The sequence below is a fragment of the Lepisma saccharinum genome, chromosome 16 (assembly GCF_977018435.1).
Source record: "Lepisma saccharinum chromosome 16, izLepSacc3.1, whole genome shotgun sequence".
Taxonomy (NCBI): Eukaryota; Metazoa; Arthropoda; class Insecta; order Zygentoma; family Lepismatidae; genus Lepisma; species Lepisma saccharinum.
In genome coordinates this window covers 17,076,924-17,097,414 of record NC_139244.1, presented here as the reverse complement: position 1 = coordinate 17,097,414, position 20,491 = coordinate 17,076,924, and the positions used below count along the sequence as shown (strand labels likewise).

General features: G+C 39.6%; 2 protein-coding genes across 3 annotated transcripts in view; one reads left to right on the top strand and one right to left on the bottom strand.

Annotated features, from left to right (window-relative positions):
• Positions 1-20,491, top strand: part of Clbn (Nuclear export mediator factor NEMF homolog Clbn) — a 94,156-nt gene that overhangs the window by 22,176 nt on the left and 51,489 nt on the right. The window lies entirely within an intron of this gene.
• Positions 8,609-18,642, bottom strand: LOC145999960 (UDP-glycosyltransferase UGT5-like). Its single transcript, XM_083137250.1, has 5 exons — positions 18,337-18,642; positions 13,593-14,435; positions 11,862-12,084; positions 10,915-11,134; positions 8,609-8,961 (listed from the first exon to the last, which is right to left on the bottom strand). Exons 1-5 carry the CDS (start codon positions 18,343-18,345, stop codon positions 8,643-8,645), a joined length of 1,614 nt encoding a protein of 537 aa, XP_082993376.1. The 5' UTR covers positions 18,346-18,642; the 3' UTR covers positions 8,609-8,642.

The following is a 20,491-nucleotide window of genomic DNA, read 5'->3' as shown; positions in this document are numbered from 1 at the left end:
GATCTTGCAACTCTGCGACAACGGATAACCCAAGTCATCACATCAATCCCTCCTTTGATGTTGGCTAATGCATGGCGAAAAGTTGAATTTCGACTAGATGTACTCCGTGCTACCAAGGGTGCTCACGTGGAGATTTATTGATTTCTTTCCTATTGCCAATAAAACTTGAATAGTTTCCGAACATTTTGGTACCATTTTTTCATGTCTATGTTGCATATAGCGGATACAGTTAATTTTTGTTTTCATACAAAGACTTCTCGGACACCCGTAGTATATAATACTCGAACCCTTAAATGATGTAGTAGCTCAAGAACGTGATCTAAATCTGAATGTCTTATAATTCTTATCTTTACTCTTCCCTTGTTAGTAATAGCACACTGTATTGCTGTGCCCTTGCACCATTTTTTAAAGTCATAGTTTAGTGAAGAGATTACCTCGTGAATGCTTGCATAAGCTCATGCAGAAACAATGGCATTTAAATCAACAAACGAGATAAAGTATCTTCAAAACGTGACTGCACTACAGCAGGAATGGTCAGCAGAAACATGGTCGAGCTATACAGTAACAGTCCTGAATATTGAATTTCGTATTCCTTGTCACTGGTGGTCTCCCACATTTGTGTTCTGGCATTTCTAGGTACAGTCCCTTGAAATGTATCTAAATTTAAATGCAAACTACACTACGAAAATATGTATTTTCACTTTCCGTTAATTGCCAAACGTTTGGTTAGGTCATGCTTCAAAGAGTTGTAAAGTCGCACATTATTGTAAGCTCACCCAAAATGTCCTGCTGCGGAAGCCATTTTCCTACTTTCACGTTTTCCGGTTTTCCTGGCAACTCGTCAGATTCCCACTTCCAGAGAACCCTCTGCTGGAGTGCGGAGAAGGCTTCCAGGAATGTCTGGATCCTGGATGGTGGCAATTGGTCGCTTCGTAGGTTTGAACCGAAGCTGAAGTATATCACGCCATGTTGCGCCCCATCGCAAAACGACTTCAAGTCCTAAAATTGCAAGAATTTACAGTTAGGAATTGAACGAGAACACGTGTATTCATTTTTTGTCCCAAGATGGCACATGAAAGTGTCGTTTGAAGTTATTAAATTTAAACAGGACTGAACTTCGGACTAATGCTTAAAACATAGCTAAAAAAACATAAAACAAAGTGCAGATTAGACACTGCTTGATGAGGTAAAAGGTAAAAAAAATTGGGAGTAGCTATTTGTGGCTGATTGTCGAGGGATCAAGGCTTACCAAAGTTGTAGTGTCAAAGTTACAGGAACAGTGGCTTACATATTATGACTGCAAAATTGTATCGCAGAGAAGTGTGTAGCCAAATTTACGTAGAGAAGAGAGACAAGACCGAATGTTATTCTTCTGAGAGTTTGTCTCTGTGTGTTGATGAATGTGCAAAATTCGTGCTTTTGGTTTCATTAGAATTTCTGTTAATGTTGGTGAGACGAGAACAACATAGGCATTTGCAACTTAGTGATACGAGACGAGACTGTGCCACAAGTTTCAAGAGTAGTCGTTTCTATGCTTTTAGTTGTCGTACCTTGTCGTAGTTGTCAAGAAAGCAGCAAGATTGATTGAAGAAAAAATATACAATACATACCTGTGGCAACGGTTGTGGTGATCCTATGTGCATGCCTCCAACTTCCTTCAAGTTAGGCACGTTCGGTCTTGGGAAAAGAATACTGAAGTGGCTATTTACAAGTACAAGGCTGGTGTTGGACACAAGATCATCCAGAGGAGGCATCGATTCGCCAAAATACCTCCTCGCGATGCGATCTTGCGCTGGCATGTAGAACAAGGCTCGCCCAAGTTTGTCGAAAATCGTGAATGCAGTGTTGGCAAGTCTTTCCGTGAACGACATCCTGTCGCTCAGCGGGAGGAGAAAATTGGGCACGTACGAGAGCATTTCAGGGTTGGCAACACTTTCGCTGGCCCACCTAAACGCCCCCATGGAGCTTATAGTGATCACTGGCGCTCCGAACTTGAGCGCGAAACCATAGAAGCACTCGTTGAAGAACACCTCCATCAGAATGGCATCAAAGTTCTCGCCAGAACTGATGAGTTCTTGCATGTCTGGCGATTGCAGCGCCACATCGCACACAATATTGCCAATGTTCCATAATGTAATTAGTTCATTAATAGGAGTGCGATTCTCGTTGAAGATGTTTCCTTCTAAAACAGGGGCGAGGCCCTTCATAACAAAATCGATGTTTATGTCCTTGTAGTTTGGTATTGGATTCTTCTGCGGAAATGCACTCACAACTACAACTTCGTGGCCTTGTCTGGCAAGCTCTTTAGCCAGCGCTAGGTACACGATTGTGTGGCTCTTTGCTGGCATTGGGAAAATGCCCAGTATTCTGGCTCCTGTCGAAACTTCCAGAAGGCATGAGCACCACATAAGGATGCAGAGACCCACAATCAGTTTTTTCTGACGATTCATCTAGTAACGAAAGGAAAAGCACAGTTATTCAACTTATTTTACCATTGAGTAAGTCTTTATCTTGTCAAATGTAATCTAGAGAAGGTGTTAATATTATACTGATAACAATAAACTTGTTTGTGTTTCTCCTTATTGTTTTTAGTATTATTACGTTGTTACTGCTGCTGCTGCTACTGCTACTATTAATACCATTACTAATACTACTGACGGGAGAAATATTCAAGATACAGAACTTAAAACAGATGACGCAGCCGCCAGCTCGTATCCCTTGCTCTGATACTGATTCATAAGAATTATCTGCGAGGCAAATTATTTGCATTCAAGGGGTACCTGGTTCGATACCCGGTGGAGGCACATAGTGGTTCGGATCTCATTTTAAACTGTAGGTCCAGTCCCCATTAGCCTTACTGTGCATAAAGTGGACTTAAAACACCAAATGACACACACTATTTGCATTCACTCTTCTTTTGTATCTTCGGTGTCCTTAAGCAATGGAATTGCACTGATACCGCTGAACTCCAAGGCGGAGTAGTTACCATAGCGCGCTGCGACACCAGGGGTTCCGGATTCGAATCCCGACCTGAGCTTTGGCGTTCTTTGTGAGTGCCCCTTCATCAATTCCATCATATAATCACCCATCCTCTTCAGCTTCCCCCATGGGTCAGTGGTAGCGTCGTTGCCTTGTAATCAAGGGGTCCCGGGTTCGATACCCGGTGGAGGCACATAGTGGATCGGATCCCACTTTAAAATGTAGGTCCAGTCCCCATTAGCCTTACTGTGCATAAAGTGGACTTAAAACACCAACTCAATCATCTTCATCTTCGCGATTAGCCAAAAGTGGCAGAAAAGCGAAGGAAAATAAACTAAATCAATTAATTATGTACTGATGCTGGTACTGGAGGATGTCAACCGCTTTATTGATGTTTTCCAATTCTTGGACATCACATTGGTAAAGGCAAAGCTACATTGCAACATGCCGTGGAGGAATACGGAAGGATTGTGGAGGTAGGGCCACACACGGCCATTTGTGTAGGTGATGTGATCAGCATCACGTCCCGGCCTCCTTTACTCTCTCCAGGCTGGGTGTACCTAGTCGCTCCATACACAGAGAAAATTCACAGTTGAAAGCATCCACTCCAGGAATCGAATCCTGGTCTTCCGAGTGGCAGTCAACCGCTCTATCGGCTGCATCATCACGGCTCCCTTGCACTGAATAAAACAAAGTGAATAAGCATGGTGATGAACAATTTATTTGCGTGGTAATATGTATGCAGCTCACTGTACAGTCTATGCTACCAGGGCACTCCGCCTAGCTACTCTTTGGCTAGTACTTGTTGGGTATTGCATTCCGTTCTAATTTTCAATACAGTTTGTAAACGTTGCTGGCCACCTTTGCTATTTTAAATTAAGCTGGCAATGAATAGCTTATTTTATTAATGATAATCAAGTGCTTTCTGTGGTTATCATCACATAAAATAAATATCCGTTCCATTTAATATAGTTTAACCTCGTTAATCCCATACAAGTGATAACGTGGACGTGAGTGGTAAGAAGTGGAACAGATCAAGGAAAGGACAGTTTCTTCTCATCTAGAATCTTGCTCGTGTACAAATCGCATCACACCTTGCTTTGCTTTTAAAGTTTGGCAATAGTTACTATAATAGATTCCCTAAAGTTAAAAGAAAACAATTTTTTGTTTCATTTCCTTCAAGGCCTATTGCGTTGATTTTATGTTTTTAGTGCAAATTTTACACAAAAATGTTTTGCTTCTCGGTACAGTGCAAATCGACAGATTTCCTGGAGCCAGTCACTTTACAGATTATCTGTTTATATTCTCTATGACAAATTTTGACGTCTAAGACCTCATCCCTTGCCCTCTAGCTCGATATCTATAACAGTTGCAACATCTTATTCTTCTCTTCTTAGTTAAAATAACCAATTTTAAACTCCCTTGCCATTACCATTACTCCCCGCCTCTGTGCTTATGGTAGAAAGAGAAAAATGTCCACCTTCTTCTGTCCAATCAGTGAACCGAAAGAAGCTTGTCGGTTGTTCCCAAACCCCAAGATCTAGGGCTGTGGTTTTCACTTACTTGCCGAAGTCACAGAGAATACTGTAAAGTCTTATGAGTAGGGAGCGGAAGTTGATGACCTAAAAAATATAGGTATATGGCCTATAGAATGTCCTATAAAATGGGAAAAAATTACGTAAAAAATGCAAAAAATGACCATTAAATTTGTTAGTTTCAGGTTAAAAATTGAAATGAAAAGGAAATTAAACAAAATGCAATCTTGATTCTTTTTTTAAAAAAAAGGCACTAAATGATACCACATGCACATTCAATTAAAATATGCAACGAGGATTTCCAATGGAAACAGGGTCTGGTCAGGGTAATTCCAGCCTCTCCTTATCTGATCTTAAATCTGAGTTTGCCCCAGAGGGCCACCTGGTGGTTTTCCCCGACACAACAAAGACTGTTGTCACCAGTTCAGTTTTCTTTTGCTCGTAAATTGCAATCCTGCGAGATATATATATATATATAGGCCTATGTTCACCTTGGTGAAAAGACTCAAGAATATTACCACAATGAAAGAAGGGACAATATATGACGAAACAATACACCGAATATTGCGAAAAATTCCGGGAAAATGCCGAAAATCGGGAAAAATTACCTAGAACCTGAAAATTGGCAAAGAATGCAAAAAAAAATGCACCTTAAAATTACCTTTTTTGGGTTCTAGACGAAGTGTAATATTGTGTATATTTAATGGGTATCCTGTCCGAGATGTCAGAAAAAAGATGACATTTCATCAACTTCCGCTCCCTACTTATAAGTAAATAAATTATTCCACCACTCACCAGCAACTACAAGCAGTTTTTTTTTAGCTAATTCTAAGTGATATTGCATTCACTTCCGTGGCGTAGTGGTTATCACAGCTGGCTAGAACGCCAGAGGTCCCGGGTTCGATACTCGACCTGGGCATGGGTGTTCCTTGTGAGTGTCCCTTCATCAATTTCATCCTAATCTTCGCAATTAGCCAAAAGTGGCAGAAAAGCGAAGTAAAATAAACCAAATCAATAAACAAGAATTCAACACTTCGCCTACCACTAGTATTCATGCATCATATGGAAACGTGCTAGTCTCACACTTACTTGAACGTTGGTGCAACTGCAAACACGTGTCAAGCTTCAGAAGTGATCTTCATTTAGTGGGAGAACTGCTACTATAGTAATGGTTGGTGCAGAAGAGCTTATCTTTCACCACAGATAATGTTATCAGCATACTCTGCTCCTGAAACATTGCTCAGCAGAATGTTCTGCGATTCCGTGTTTTGTGAGATTCTGTCTGCCGCGGCCGTACGCTAAGATCAAACAGGAGATGACTCCTCGCTTCAACTTGTGTGTGTAAGTACTTCCAAGGTCGTCTGTAGGAGTTGCGTCAAGGAGGGGCGAAAGGGCGGGTGGGCGTAGTTGACGTGACTGGCGTCAATTTGCGAAAGTACACTACATGAAAGTGTGACGCGGAAGTTGCTAACTCAGCACCTGTAAGCAGTGGTGTGCCTCTGCGCGTAAATAATGCTTGTCAACATTCTGTGTGTAGACAACGTAGTCTAGTGTTTCCCAAACTGTGCTCTGTGGAAGCATGGACGTCGCCAGAAGAATTTATGGGGGGGGGGCAGGCCAATGATAAAACTTGAATAATAGAAATAATAACAGTAATAATTATTTTGGCTATGATTACTATTATACATTACTATTATAAACTAATAAAATTGATTGGCTTTATTTTAATTCTCTTTTCTGACACTTTTGGCTTAGGGCGAGTCTGCTGCCACGCGCGTGTCAGGAGTGAGAATAAGGGTCAAATTTGCTCCTGCCACGTAATTCGTCTGCTAAGAGGATGTTACAAATCTTAAGGACAGACGAAGATGAGGAAAATGCAAGTTCATGATTAGTGGGATTGAATGTACAGGTAATTTAGAACTTTTCTTTAGTATAAAGAAAGCATTTAGCGATATTATTTTATTTTAATGCTAGCAGAACCTAACCTAACTACGAGAGCATTTAGGTTTATTATTAGAAGAATGCTAAGGGACCTAATCTTTAAACATTTTTGTGTTAGTAATCTCTAGAACTTCGCAGTATGTGTTACAGACGTAATTGCATACATAGTATGATGAAATCACGATAAAACAAAGACCGAGTCTGCTGCCAGGCGCATGTCTCTATTCAGGTTACAGCAGAAAAAGAACGTGGCAGCAGACACTACCTTTGGCTTATTACGAAGATGAGTGATGATATGATGAAATTGATGAAGGGACACTCACAAACATCCATACCCAGGCCAGGATTCAAACCCGGGACCCCTGGCGTCGTAGCGCGATGTGCTAACCACTCCGCCACGGGGGCCGGCTTATAAACTAATAAAAACGAACCATATTTATGTATACATATTTGCATAAAGATGAATGATATAGTATCTGAAAGTACATGATTTGATCAATCGCTCAGCATTACATTTTCAAGGAGAAGACCATGACACCTACCTCCCCCTTTTCAATAGCCCGTGTTCTTGTTTAAATCAAATAGTGCAGAATTATTTTTAGGTTGATAACAGAATACGGGAGATGAATTAGCAATGCCCCCGAAAGCGCTGATTTATGAGGAAATGTTGGCTAAAACAAATAGTGAATTAAGGAAGGAAATAATTCCTATAGGAATATCGGATTAGAAGAACAGAAAACAAAGAAGAAGAAAATTGGCAACAAGATTTTTCACATGGATTGTGGCGAATCTCTCACTAACGTCGATAAACGTTCTTTCGGCCTTTTACTCCTTTGTGTTACTTGCGGTCTTTACAACTGGTGGTTGGAAAGTACTGTATGAGCGATCGGGTCAATTTTGTTCGGGTCACATCGTTCACTTTCGTGTCCTAAGGCACCGAACGTCGCTCGCGAAACCAAACAAGCGAGAATGGATCATAATAGTGGTGACGTCAACAGCCGACAACTGAGCGCAATTGAGTCCAAACAAAGTTGTCACGTGGTTTGGCCCTATTCTATAGCATTGGATTTCGCGTCGGAAAGGGGTAGCTTTAAAGACTGTGACAGCAGTTATATCAATGTAAAGATGAGATTTCTGAGAATGTGTCGATATATGACACATAACTTACAGACCATAAGGTAAAAAATGACTGGAGTAAGGTAAAGTTCCCCGTGGACAAAGCACCGTCCCAAGTAAACGCGAGGGTTGTTGAGTTGTTTCGAGTTCTGGAGAAACGGCAATCGAAAGCTTGTTTCATTGTACAGTTACGGAAACGTGTGAGTCGTAACAAATCAATTTACTTTTCAGTGGGTGGTTAATTACGATCCCGAAGTGCCAGTGGTTGGATTACGCTTGGCAACTTTCCTACAGGACATCCGATGTTCTTCGTACAGTCCACTTCCTTTCCATCAGATGGTCTATCCTGGTACCGCTCCCGCCAGTCGGTGGTTTGTTGTCTGCTGGAAGATCTTGGTAACCATCACGTGATGCTCCCACCCACTGAAAGAGGCACTGGAGACAGCAAGTGCTTTGTTCTCTGCCAATCAGAACTCGTCGTTCCCTTTGCGAGGGGAATTTGAACTCTTGCTTGCCACATTCACAGCGGGTATTTCAGATGGCGATAAGAAAACAACTTGCCCTCTAAGGGCTTGAATAGCTTATTAATTACCCTTTCGAAGGACTCGTGCAACAATACTGTCAGTCGTCACGTTCCCACGAAACATTCTGGCCAAACGTCTCGTAGACAACAGACATTCTCTTTACGGGAGTTGTACAGGGTAAAGTTATTGATCTAGAGTAAAGATTTCCACCCGCACCAGGGCATACACCCTCGAAGTCGATTTAGCAGAGAGATGTAACTACAAAGTCAGCCACCAGTTGAGCTGGCGGCCTGCATAACCCATATTCTTGAATAGAGGACCATTGTGATCTATCTGATTCGAATTCGCTTTTGCGAAAAACGCTTAACAGATTTCAGTTATTAAGAATCTTTCTCTATTACAGTATTCTCGCACAACTGTAACCCAGTTCTGGAGAAACAGCGATTGAATGCATTTATTGTATGTAGCCCACAATTAATATTCATTTTAGTGAGTGAAAAGCGTTCATTCTAAGTGTCTAACATCTTTTATTACTTCCTCAAATACATCAACGTTGTTTTTTAGACGTATTCTTTCTCTTTGTCCCTTTGACACCACTCGTAGAGACTGTTTTCTTTCGGCAAATGCCACAGAGTAATCTTATCACTAAGATTGGTGTTGCAACAGTGATTCCGGTAAGTAAAATGAGAACAGCGATGACATCTAGCAGGAAGTACTGGTACCACGCCAAATGCATGGCGGCCGATTGCATGTGAGGAGCTCCTCTGTGCCTGATGACGTATTCTGTCCAAAATACTGCCTCCTCGAGCGGTGTGTGCGGTTGATCCTTGTAGATCTTTGACAGTTTGTTCACATTTTCTTCATACCTGCAACAGAAAATGCTTTTCAATTTCAAGGCAGTAATTAGTTATTTAACATTCGAACATTTGTGCTAGTAACTTATGTATAATTACGTGCGACGATGTTCTTAAACTCGCCATCAATTCTTGTTAACGATGGTCTAATTTTAGAAAAATGCCATGATATTCGACTCTGCTCATGTATTCATGAATACATGTAAAAACGTCTGCTGCAATCAACTGTAACAACTACATGAACAACCTCAGCCCATGTCAAACACACTACATCGTTCAGCAGTAGCGTCAGACGTACACTATAACTCCATTAGACCATAGACCTTACGTTCAAAAACCTTGGATTGGATGAATCCTCTGCGAAGAAGTCCAAAGGGGGTAGGTTGGGTGACTAGGGTTCCAATATATTTGATTCTCACTTGTTTTCCGGAGAATATGTTGTTCACATAGGAGAATGTGGGAACCCTCTACATAAGAGGATAGATGAACACAGGCAAAGGTGGAACAGATAGGTCAAAAATAGCCAAACATGCATGAAATGAATCACGAACTGAGGAAAATCAAAGAAGCCCATTTCATAGCAATGTCCCAAAATCCTGTAAGTCATTGCAGTGCAGAATTCAAGCAAATATGGTCCCCTCTCCTTAGACAATAGCCATAGTAGTATAAGTGAAGCCAAATGTGTACAGAATTTCGGAGGGAAAAATTCAATATGCTGACCAAGGCAGAAATGTATTTTATTATAAAAAATATAAACAAACGTAACGTTTCAACCTTCTAGCAAGGTCTTCATCAGACTATGTACCAAGGACAAATGTAAAAAGGTACAAGACCAGGACCATACAAAAATACTCCCCTCCAGACTATTAGAAAGTTGTTCTGGAACATTCTAGCAGGTGGCTTTCCCTTGTCAACAGTACTTTCACCTGAAAGTGAATGTGGTTGGACTCTTTATCTCACGCTCTATTTCCTTCATTCTTCCTCCTTCTTCTCTCCTCTTTCTCTCTTGTCCTTTCCACTCTTTCTAACACCTTCCTCCATTCTTTGTTTATCATCAGTCCCCCATTCCAGTTCATTGTGTCTTCTTCACCTTTCTTCTCTATTTCCTTGGCCTCTTTCCATTTTCCCTTCCTATCTGCTTAGCCTCATCCCACTTTATGCCATGTCCTGTTTCTCTCGTGTGTTTAAATATCGCATTTCTCTCTCTCTTAAGTCGTACATCATCGCTATGTTGTTTCAACCTGTCTTTCAGCCTCTTTTTCGTTTCTCCTATGTACGCACTCTGACATTCTTTACATTTCACTTCGTAGATAATCCCTCCTCTTCCTCTTCTCTGTTTTCCTTTTTCTTGTTAGCATTCTTCGCTATTCTTAAGATGCTTCTCCCTCCCTTCCTGTAAGTTTTAATTCACGCTTTCCTAAGCACTTTGCATATCTTTTCTGTGGTCTTCCCCATACTCCTTATTCCAAACCTCTTCTTCTTTCTCTTCCAATTCTCCCCTGCCACTTTTTTTCCTTCTTCTGTTTATGTCCAGTCTATCCTCCTTCTCATAATATTGAATTTTTCATATCATGGAAACAAGGCTTAATGGTGCTATAATTGGACATTTTCCGGAGGGAGCGTGGGATAGTTGGTTAGCGCACCGGATTTGTAGTGAAATCATGTGTCTGTCCCCACTAGCGGCAAACAGAAATTCTTCACCTGAAGATGAGATAAAGAGGTGCTCTCTTGCAACATAGTGTTAGATTGGGTATAAGTACGTAACAGAAGCACTCGGCAATGGATAAAACATGCTAATAAAACTATTGTTACTAACATGCAGAGAATTAACAGAATGTAATACACTAATAACATGCATAATAATCAGTGGAGAGAAGCAGAAACCCAATATGAGGTTGACAAACCATCTGTTGCATATAGGTCTAGCATAACTGTTGCCTCGTAGAGAATGCAAACTATGCTAACCTCTTATCTCCCAACATTCTGTTGACGGCGTTGTGGAGCTTTTCCTTAGTTATGTTCTTAATTTGAAGCATTTCTGCAAACCCTAAATTAATGGATCGTTTTAAGTTGAGTTCTTGGTCGCCATAGAAAGGAATACCAAGTGTTGGAACTCCATGATAGACTGCTTCTTCCGTGCTCAGCAGGCCACCGTGAGATATGAACAGCTTCACGTTTGGATGAGCTGGAATGTAAATATATTACTAAAAGGAGAGAGCACTAGTTAAGAGTTAGACTTACCAGTAGTGCTAATGCGTATGTGTACATAATCTTAGAGGAACACTTAGGGTGGAATATGTTATGAAAATTATATAGATGTATATCCGAGAACCTATGTCAAAGTGAAGAAAAATGTTTTGAAGGACCAGTAATGTGCTCTATGTCCTGTAGATGTGTTTTCTCCTGCATGCAATTTACACGTAGATTACAATGGCTTATAGGCAGTGCTGTAGTCCTAAAATTTTCTCCGTGCATACGCTGTTTCGTGAAAAGTTAAACGGGGACCATGTTTACATTAACTTTGGATTGTGTTTCCATTAAATATGGAGGAGAGAATTTAACTTCTACAAAAAATGTATTTCGTGGTAGAATGCTGATGAGGATGATGATGCTATAAAGAGGCATTTTTAAAATTAAAAACTGTCAAATGTGTAACATGTTATTGCATTTTATTTTCTTGTTGGTATTGCTTTTGTGAATTATCAGTTTCTACACTTTTAATAATTTTAAAAATACTGATATTTACACTAAAAATGAAAAATTTGGAAAATACTTAAATAAAATACGAATTCTCTCTTTTTTCGTTCTCTACCCATGACTGCTAGTTTTCTATGAGGTTTCTTGCATAATCGCGAGTGCTTCAAATCATTAGGTCGAAGTTTCACCCTAAGCAGAAAGTTAGTTCAACTCACCCAGAATGTCCTGCTGTGGCAGCCACTTCCCAGTCTTGACGTTGTCTGGTTTTCCAGGAAGGTCGTCCGATTCCCACTTCATGAGCACATTCTGCTTCAGGGTAGAGAATACTTCAAGGAACATTTGAATCTTCGCTTTTGGCAGCTGATCGTTTCGAAGGTTTGAACCCAGGCTGAAGTATATCACACCATGCTTCGCACCATCACAAAATGACTTCAAGTCCTGGAAAACATCATATTTCACAGTCAATTTGCTTCTATCTTGTTACTTACTGGCGAATTTACAATGTGCTTGACTTTCAACATTAGAGTAAGTTCTTTCCCAGAGACCCTTTGCTCCAATCTACTACGGTCATTCAATTCAATTTGGAAAACAGAATCATTATATGGTGACTAGTAATTTTATCACGTAGGGAAAGTACATTAGGAATTCATTTTCAGAAAATGTGTAAGAAAAAGAAGAAAGTAATTTAACGTATAATCGCCTAAAATGTGCACCCTTAATATAGTATTGAAAGAAAAATACAATGTTTGGAATAGGCTGGAGAGATTCAAGAGAATGACATAGATAAACTTCCCAATTACAAACTGTTTAGTGTTTTCACATGCATAGGTGAGAGCAGTGTGGTATTTGAGAAATTTCCAGAGGGGTGGGAATTCTACCGACTGTCTGGAGACAGCATGAGATAATGCTTATATGTTGTTGCGTGACCCGATTATATATATATATATAAACATATTACCTAGGTATATATATATACATTATATGGTTGGTTGATTTGGTGTTTTAAGTTCACTTTATGCACAGTAAGGCTAATCGGGACTGGATCTACAGTTTTAAAGTGGACACCGAAATACTCTGTGCCTCTACTGGGTATCATACCCGGGATCCCTTGATTACAAGGTGACGACGCTACCGTTGCGCCATCAGCGAGGCCATATATAGCAAAGAAGGAGAAGGGAAACGCTTACCAGACAGTGGAAGAAATTCGAAATTTTGCAGACTCTAGCGCTGCATATAAGTATAATAGGCGCGCGCCTGCCTACCTTTGTAGCCGCTAGAGGAGAGGAGTTGCGGGGGGGGGGGGGTATCTCGACAATTTTAATTAGTAAATGGGGTCACACCACACTTCGTTTTATGCCACTCAACTGTTTAAAAAAAGCTTTGAACAAAACTTATTTTTAATAATTAAGCACTGTAACTGGGCATTTGCCTGCAGTGTTTAATAAATAAATAAATAAATAAAGAATTGCCGATTTAAATTTGTATTTTGACAGAAAGAAATGGCCAAATATACTTTATGATCAGAACAGCTAATCGTCTGCTTTGACGTCGACAGTATAGCTAATGCCCTTCTCACAACTACATTAAATGATTACCCCCCTCCTCCCCGGACGTCTGAAACTAACAATACGCTCTCAATAATCATGACAATTTTGAGTCTGAAACGACGATCGCCTTTTATTGATATCTAAAATTAACAGATCACTCCTTCTGGTGACTTCTACATAGAAAGAATAATAAGTCCACTAATATCAAGCAAATTCAATCCATCTTTTTTTACCTCGAGATGCGTCACTGGTAACACCTGGGTTGCCTCTAGCCTTTGGCTCGAAAATCTAGGTACTGTACCTCACTAAAGTAGTTTGCAATTAGAATGTCATTTGAGAGGAATTACTGGCAACTGAATGTATAGGATGGCATTGAAACTGAAATTGGTCTGTGCTTACCTGTGGTAAAGGTTTGGATGGCCTAATGTGTATTCCACCAACCTCCCTCATGTTGGGTACGTACGGTCTGGGGAAGAGAATACTGAAGTGGCTGTTCACAAGTACCAGGCTTGTGTTCCTCACGAGATCACTCAACGGAGGCATCGACTCGCCAAAATAGCGTCGGGCTATGGAGTCTTGCATCGGCATGTAGAACAAGCTACGTCCAGCCATGTCGAAAAGGCTGAAGACTGTGTTGATGAACCTCTCGAAGAAGGACATCGTATCACTCAAAGGAAGAAGGAAATTGGGAACGTGAGAAAACATTTCTGGGTTTGCAACACTCTCGCTGCCCCAACGAAACGCCCCCATGGCGCTTATGGTGATCACAGGCGCTTGGAACTTGTGTGCGAATCCATAGAAGCACTCGTTGAAGAACAGTTCCATCAGGATCGCATCGAAATGCTCATCAGAGTTGATCAACTGCTGCAACTCTGGTGACTTCAGTTCGGCATCGCATATGATGTTGCCAATATTCCACAGTGTCAGGAGTTCCCGAATTGCTGTGCGATCCTCTGTGAAGATGTCTCCTATGACTTCAGGAGTCAGACTGTTCTCAACAAATCCTATATTGATATCTTTGTAGTTTTGTAATGGTTTCTTCTGGGGGCAATTGCTCACAGTTACAACCTCATGTCCTCGGCTAGCAAGTTCCGTTGCCAGTGCTTGATACACAATGTTGTGACTCTTCGCAGGCATTGGGAAAAGAGCGAGTATCCTAGCTGATGAGCAGCTTCCTAGCAAGTAGCAACTCCATACGAGGATTAAGACTTCCAAAGCCACCACATTCTTGCCACTGTTCATCTAGAAAAGACAACATGGCAATTACAACAAGTACGTGTAAATTTCAGTTCAACTTTTCATGTAATGCTTTGATTAACATCCTTCTCTTAGTTAACAGTAACAAAACCTTGTTCGTGAAAGACAATTATACCTCTATCATTCGTAAAATGTTAACTGGTTAAGTAGGAAGAAATTCTAAATTAGCTGATGTGGTGTCCCGATTGAAGAAGTTGTAAATTCGGCCATAAAGATCCCGACAAAAAGATTAAGAATCATGTGATCTGCTTATGTAGCTGTAAGTTGGTAGTCGCCTCTCCTATTGGACGAAATAGTAAGGCAGGCTTTCACATTCAATTTGCGTCGACAAAAGACGAGCTATTTCACCCTACCTGCCACTCTACTACTACTATTCTCGTTGGTCCGATTTCAATGAGAACGATGAATGATAAAGTCCCTAGTGATCGTAATCTGTGCGTGTAAGACGCTTGCTAGAGCCACCTGTCAATAACTTACAAAAGAGTTGAAATAATTGTATTATCTATAAGTTCTTGTTTGGGTTTGACTTTCTATTAATATAATTCAATTAGATTGAATACGTATATAATAGTTTTACTTTTATCGTGCGTTGTTAATGGTCTCTTGACAGAGAGAGAGAGAGAGAGAGAGAGAGAGAGAGAGAGAGAGAGAGAGAGAGAGAGATGAACTATCACAAACATACGCAGTCATGTCCGTTCGCTGTTAGCGTTTTCGTACTCAAAACTAATTGTTTATCTTTGTCGTCCCAACAAAAACTTTTCTCCGGATATTTTTGGTGGGGGATTTTTAGGGTGATTTCTTTTCCATTTTGGGATTCCCCTGCCCCCCCCCCCCCCTCGCCAGGATTTCACACACTGGTCAAATCTATTTTAAATTGTTTTTCTCGTCATTGTTTTCTAATTGTTTGGGATAATTTATTTTATGTAATATTGTATTGTCAATAAATAAATTTATTTGCATATTTTACTGTGCTCCTCTTATTCTAATAAACGTGACTTTCGAAAATGTGCCTTTAATGGAATCCAAATGAAAGCCAATAACAATGTATCTTCTCGAGTTTGTTTCTTTGATTTTTGTTTTCACTTTATGCACATAATGGCTAATCTGGACTGGACCCAGGCCCGGATTTCCCAATAGGCCTCATAGGCCCGGGCCTATGTTTGTTTTAAATTTATAAGAAATACTGAATACCTAATTCTCGGATTGCCTCTTGTTTTTCTCCGAACACACGAATGGAATGACTTAATGTAGTTCACCTCAACACAAAACAAATGTGAAGAACCTTAAGCTGAGGGGGAATTCATCTGGTGGAGCAGTTAGAAGAGGAATGAATGCAACTATTGCAAGAATATTTTAAACGGATTGTTGGTACAGTCAAGTTTTAGCACTGAAGGGACTAAGTTTCCGAGGGACAGACGAACACATAAAAAGTCCTAAAAATGATAATTTTCTCGGTTCTCTTGAGCATCTTCCTGAATTCGACCCGACTATAGCACAACACCCGATAACATATAATAACGTGGGTTCTGGGAAAACATCGTATCTTTCTAAAACTATATACAAGGAACTAATTACTTTAATGAGTGATCATCCTCTTAAATAAATTATGAAAGAGTTGAAACAAGTATTTCGGTATTATTGTTGATTTCGCTTTGTTACAATATTTGTATGATGGTATGTACCTATCACTTAAGTAAAGTAAAAATAAGTCTTATCTGAAAAACAAGGTAAATGTTAAAATGTAATTTATATAATTTATGTCATATCGCTTTGTTACATTTTTTGTATGTAACTATCATTTAATTAATACTGCATGCCGTTAATAGTAAAAATAGTAATACAGAAAATAATGATTTTTTTCATTCTTGATAAACGGTATGGGGAGCGGCAGAGCTTGTTTGGCCTAGGGGCGGCAAAGAGGTAAATCCGGCCCTGACTGGACCTACAGTTTAAAGTGGTATCCGAACTTCTGTGTGCTTCTCGGAGTATCTAAGCCGGAATACCCCTGGTTACAAGGCGACGACGATGCCACATTGTATCTTTTGAGAAATAAATGAGTATCTTCAAATAGTATTCTAAGGTATTTAATGATTTACCAATAAGTTAAAAACAATTTTTTTTTCTGAGTTAATGCTGAAAAGGCACATGAGAAAGGAAAATTATCGTATTGAGTACATTTTTCTGTCTAGTCTACCGTTTAGGAGATAAGTATAAACATAAGGAACCCTGTAGCGAAATTTGGGAGCCATTTTATGTCATTCGACTTGTTTTTTGGGGGATAATGCGAATTCATTGACATCACTAAGATCTACTGTACTCTAATAGCCTGCGAATGTTGGTTGCTCCTTGACTATGATGTCAATTCTTGCCTCCCACAGGCAGATAGATTAAAATGGTTCATGTTGCATTGCATATGCGTAACTTGGCTTGGCAGGGGCATTTGCCACCCAATTTTCAGCTTTTTAAAAATTTACAAGTTGAGGATACATTTGTCAACTTCAGTATATCCGAAGGGGTAATGGGTATTTTTTTTATGGTTTCGCAAATGTAAGTTATATAGCAAAATAGTCCTGGGTGCAATTTTTAAGGAATACATTTTTTTATTCTGCCTCTCCTCGAAATTTAGGCCCCAAATTTCATGTTGCCCCCTCCAAATTCTGTATATGTACTTATCTGAATAGGAGTCTATGTGTATTTTATATATCTTATGTGCTAGCCTATTTTATTTTTAGATAATATCTGTGTATCCTGGCATGTGTTTGGCATGAGAACGGCTTACGTTGAATCTTATGTGCTCAAAAAATTGATGTATTACTATTATTGTGAGCAGTAGCAGTATTCTTTCTATTTCGGTTGTATCCTTACTATCTCTTTGGTTAATCGCAACGATGAATGATAAACTGTGAAAATGGATAATAATCCATGCCTTAAGCAAGGTTCTACGTGTCACTCGATGAAAAAACCACTCTGGCAGGCCCTGGACACTAGGGAGGTTTCAGACCAAATCGACACGCGACATGTCCGCTTGGTTGGTTCGTTGATTTTGTGTTTTAAGTCCACTTTATGCACAGTAAGGCTAATCGGGACTGGACCTACGGTTTATAGTGGGATCCGTCCGCTTGGAAACGAGCCAATCAGCAGCAACGTTTCATACCGTAGCGACATAACAGGCCACAAAAGCCTGCGTTCGATTGGTGAAATCTTCTGGCGACACGTGTCGCCTGACGCTTGTCGCTTCGATGTGAATTCTCCGTTAGAGGACTGCTGCACCATGGAATATAGTTTTAGTGTAACCAAGGTTCTAACCTTTGACTTTATAGCGAGTTACGCTGACCACTCCGACACTTAGGTCAGATATATTAGTAATAGCATTTAGGCGATTTTTTTTAACATTCCCCCTCCTCTTGGGCCAATATTTCTAAGAAAAGAACGTCAAAGGCAAGAAAGGATGACACAATGAGGACTGACTACTAAAAAAGTATACGTAATCCTCCGTTTTGAAAATCCTGAGCACGCCACTGAATTCCTAACGTGTACCCTAAACCGAAGGAGGAAAACTCCTACACGCAAATTTGCGGTTATCGCTTCTCAATACTTTCTCGCTACTTTCATTATCCATGCTCTGATTCTGAAGCCGGTCTCACGAATGGTCGCCTATATCTACATAAAGCACAGAACTTATATTTTGTATTACATAATTGATTGAGATCTGGAGGAAGGAAACGATAAGAAACCCAACATGATAAAAATATGCCTGGCATCGTGTTGCTTATGATAAGGAAATTAGGTAAGCTTGCATTGTAAGACTTGGTACACAAATGTTATCAGGTAATATATTTGCCCTTGTACTCTGATGTTATGCAGAGAGTGTCTGTATTGGACTTACCTTATACATTATTTGTTCGCCAGATCTTGTAAAAGCAAGTAAATCTCCTTCTTACTTCTGCGCCCACATCCTTGCTTGACTTCGAAACCACTCAACCAGTCAGCTGTTGATGTTGATGGTAAACAACCTCTTCGTTCTATGGAAGAATAAACGACGCCCGAAAATATTCACACTAGAGACCGAAAATGTTCACATTACAGACATGTCTTGGAAAGTTTTCAATGTTATTACCGGAAGTAAGCAAATTATTAATTGGAATTGAAGACCAAAACTTGTGAACTTCGTGCACCGTGTCTGTCGGACACACTTATGTGATCCTCAGTTCATTCAACTAAATCTTCTGCTATGTGCGGTGTTGCCACATGTCACTCCCCAGCGGGCTACTGCGGAGCACGATCGGAATCACTGAACGTCAGTGGCGTTCACAAAGGGGGAGGGGGTTTGTGGTGTCATAACCTACCATCTTTGGCCAGTATTTCTAAAAGTATAGAACCTCAAAGGCAAGAAAAGATTGGGAATGATGGGTAACTACTAAAAGAAAGTATACGTAAGGTAACCTTCTTTTCGAAAATCATGGCTCGTCCAGGGTGCGAAATCCTGGGGAGACTGGGGGATTTCCCCCACCAGCAATCTTGGCCTCAAAAATCCCCCCACAAAAAATTTCCCGGGGGAGAGTTTTTATTATAACAACAAAATATAAGCAATTACTTTAGTTTGGACTTCTTGTGTACTTTAATAAGGATAATATCGAAAACACAGAAAACAGTGTTGTTGTTAGTGTTGAAAGCTCTCTATTTTTTTTGCCAAGATATCATTAAAATATCTACACCAATAACAATATTCACACAAGAAAAGTAAAACTAGAATGTGCAAGTAAAATACAATTATAAATTCTAATTGATTTCTTATAGAGCAAAACTAAACAAAAGTTCATACATAATAAAACAATTTCAACTATTTTGTCATTTTTTTATATTTGGTAAAGGAATTAGTTTGCTATTTTTTAAAATATGTGTTATGCATTTAAAAGTAACAAATTAATTCCTTTATGTGTATTTAATAATAATGTTATATATATATATATAATATTGTGTGTGTGTGTGTGTGTGTGCGTGCGTGCGTGCGCCTATCTGCTCCCCCCCCACCAATCTGCAGCGATCTCGCACCCTGGATCGCCACTATCTGGCTTCAACCTCTCTCTCACGTAGTACATCTACAATTTCAATATAGCCATCCTTTTTAAATATGCGTGTTGTTTTATGAAAGGCTGGCTGTTTTTACAATTGGCTAACCTATTTCACGTGCAGTTTCAGTTGTGAATTTTGAAGTTCATAATGCCATATTTTGTTACTATCCCACATCTCTGAGGTTTGTTTGAAATCAACTTTCTGCACAGATAATTTAATCGGGACTGGATCCACAGTTGAAATTGGTGTCCGATACACGATATGCAAATAATTGTTTGTGAGTACGGTTCATTATGAGTTATAGGACGCTGGTGCTTTTAATTAAACAAATAATCTAAAAGTTAAAGTTTCAAAATTACTGAAATTATATTGTAAAGAAAGAACTACATAAGAAACATGTTCAAATACATCAATCAAAAATATTTTGCACTATTCGTTTAATTATAGAATGAAATCATGACGTGAAAATATTATTTCCTATTAAACATTGTAAATTCACTACAATGTGAAAGTTCAATGAAAAGTAAACAAACAAGAATGATGATAGAGAATGTTATTGTATATGAATAAAAAATTACCACTTTGATACGTAAGATAATAGATTGATATTGAACACATCAGAATGAAAACACTAATCTAGAATATTTATTGGTTTTAACCTTCAACATGTTCTTGTTATTGGTCTTTAATATGAAATATTGTAATTAATTGTTTAATAATTGGAATGATGTTTACATTGTGATTGTATAGATCGCCCGTATTTCAGACTGAGCAAAAATCTCCGATTTTTCAGACCTCTGTAAAATTTTGGTTATAGGCCAGCGTATATTGTATGCCCTAGGGCCGGCCCTGGGTGCCCCGGTGGAGACTTTTTGCATAGTGGTTCCGACTCCTTTTTTAAAAATGTAGGTCCAGTGCTGTTTTGCCTATCTGAGGATAGAGTGGATTTAATACAAACTTTCACATGT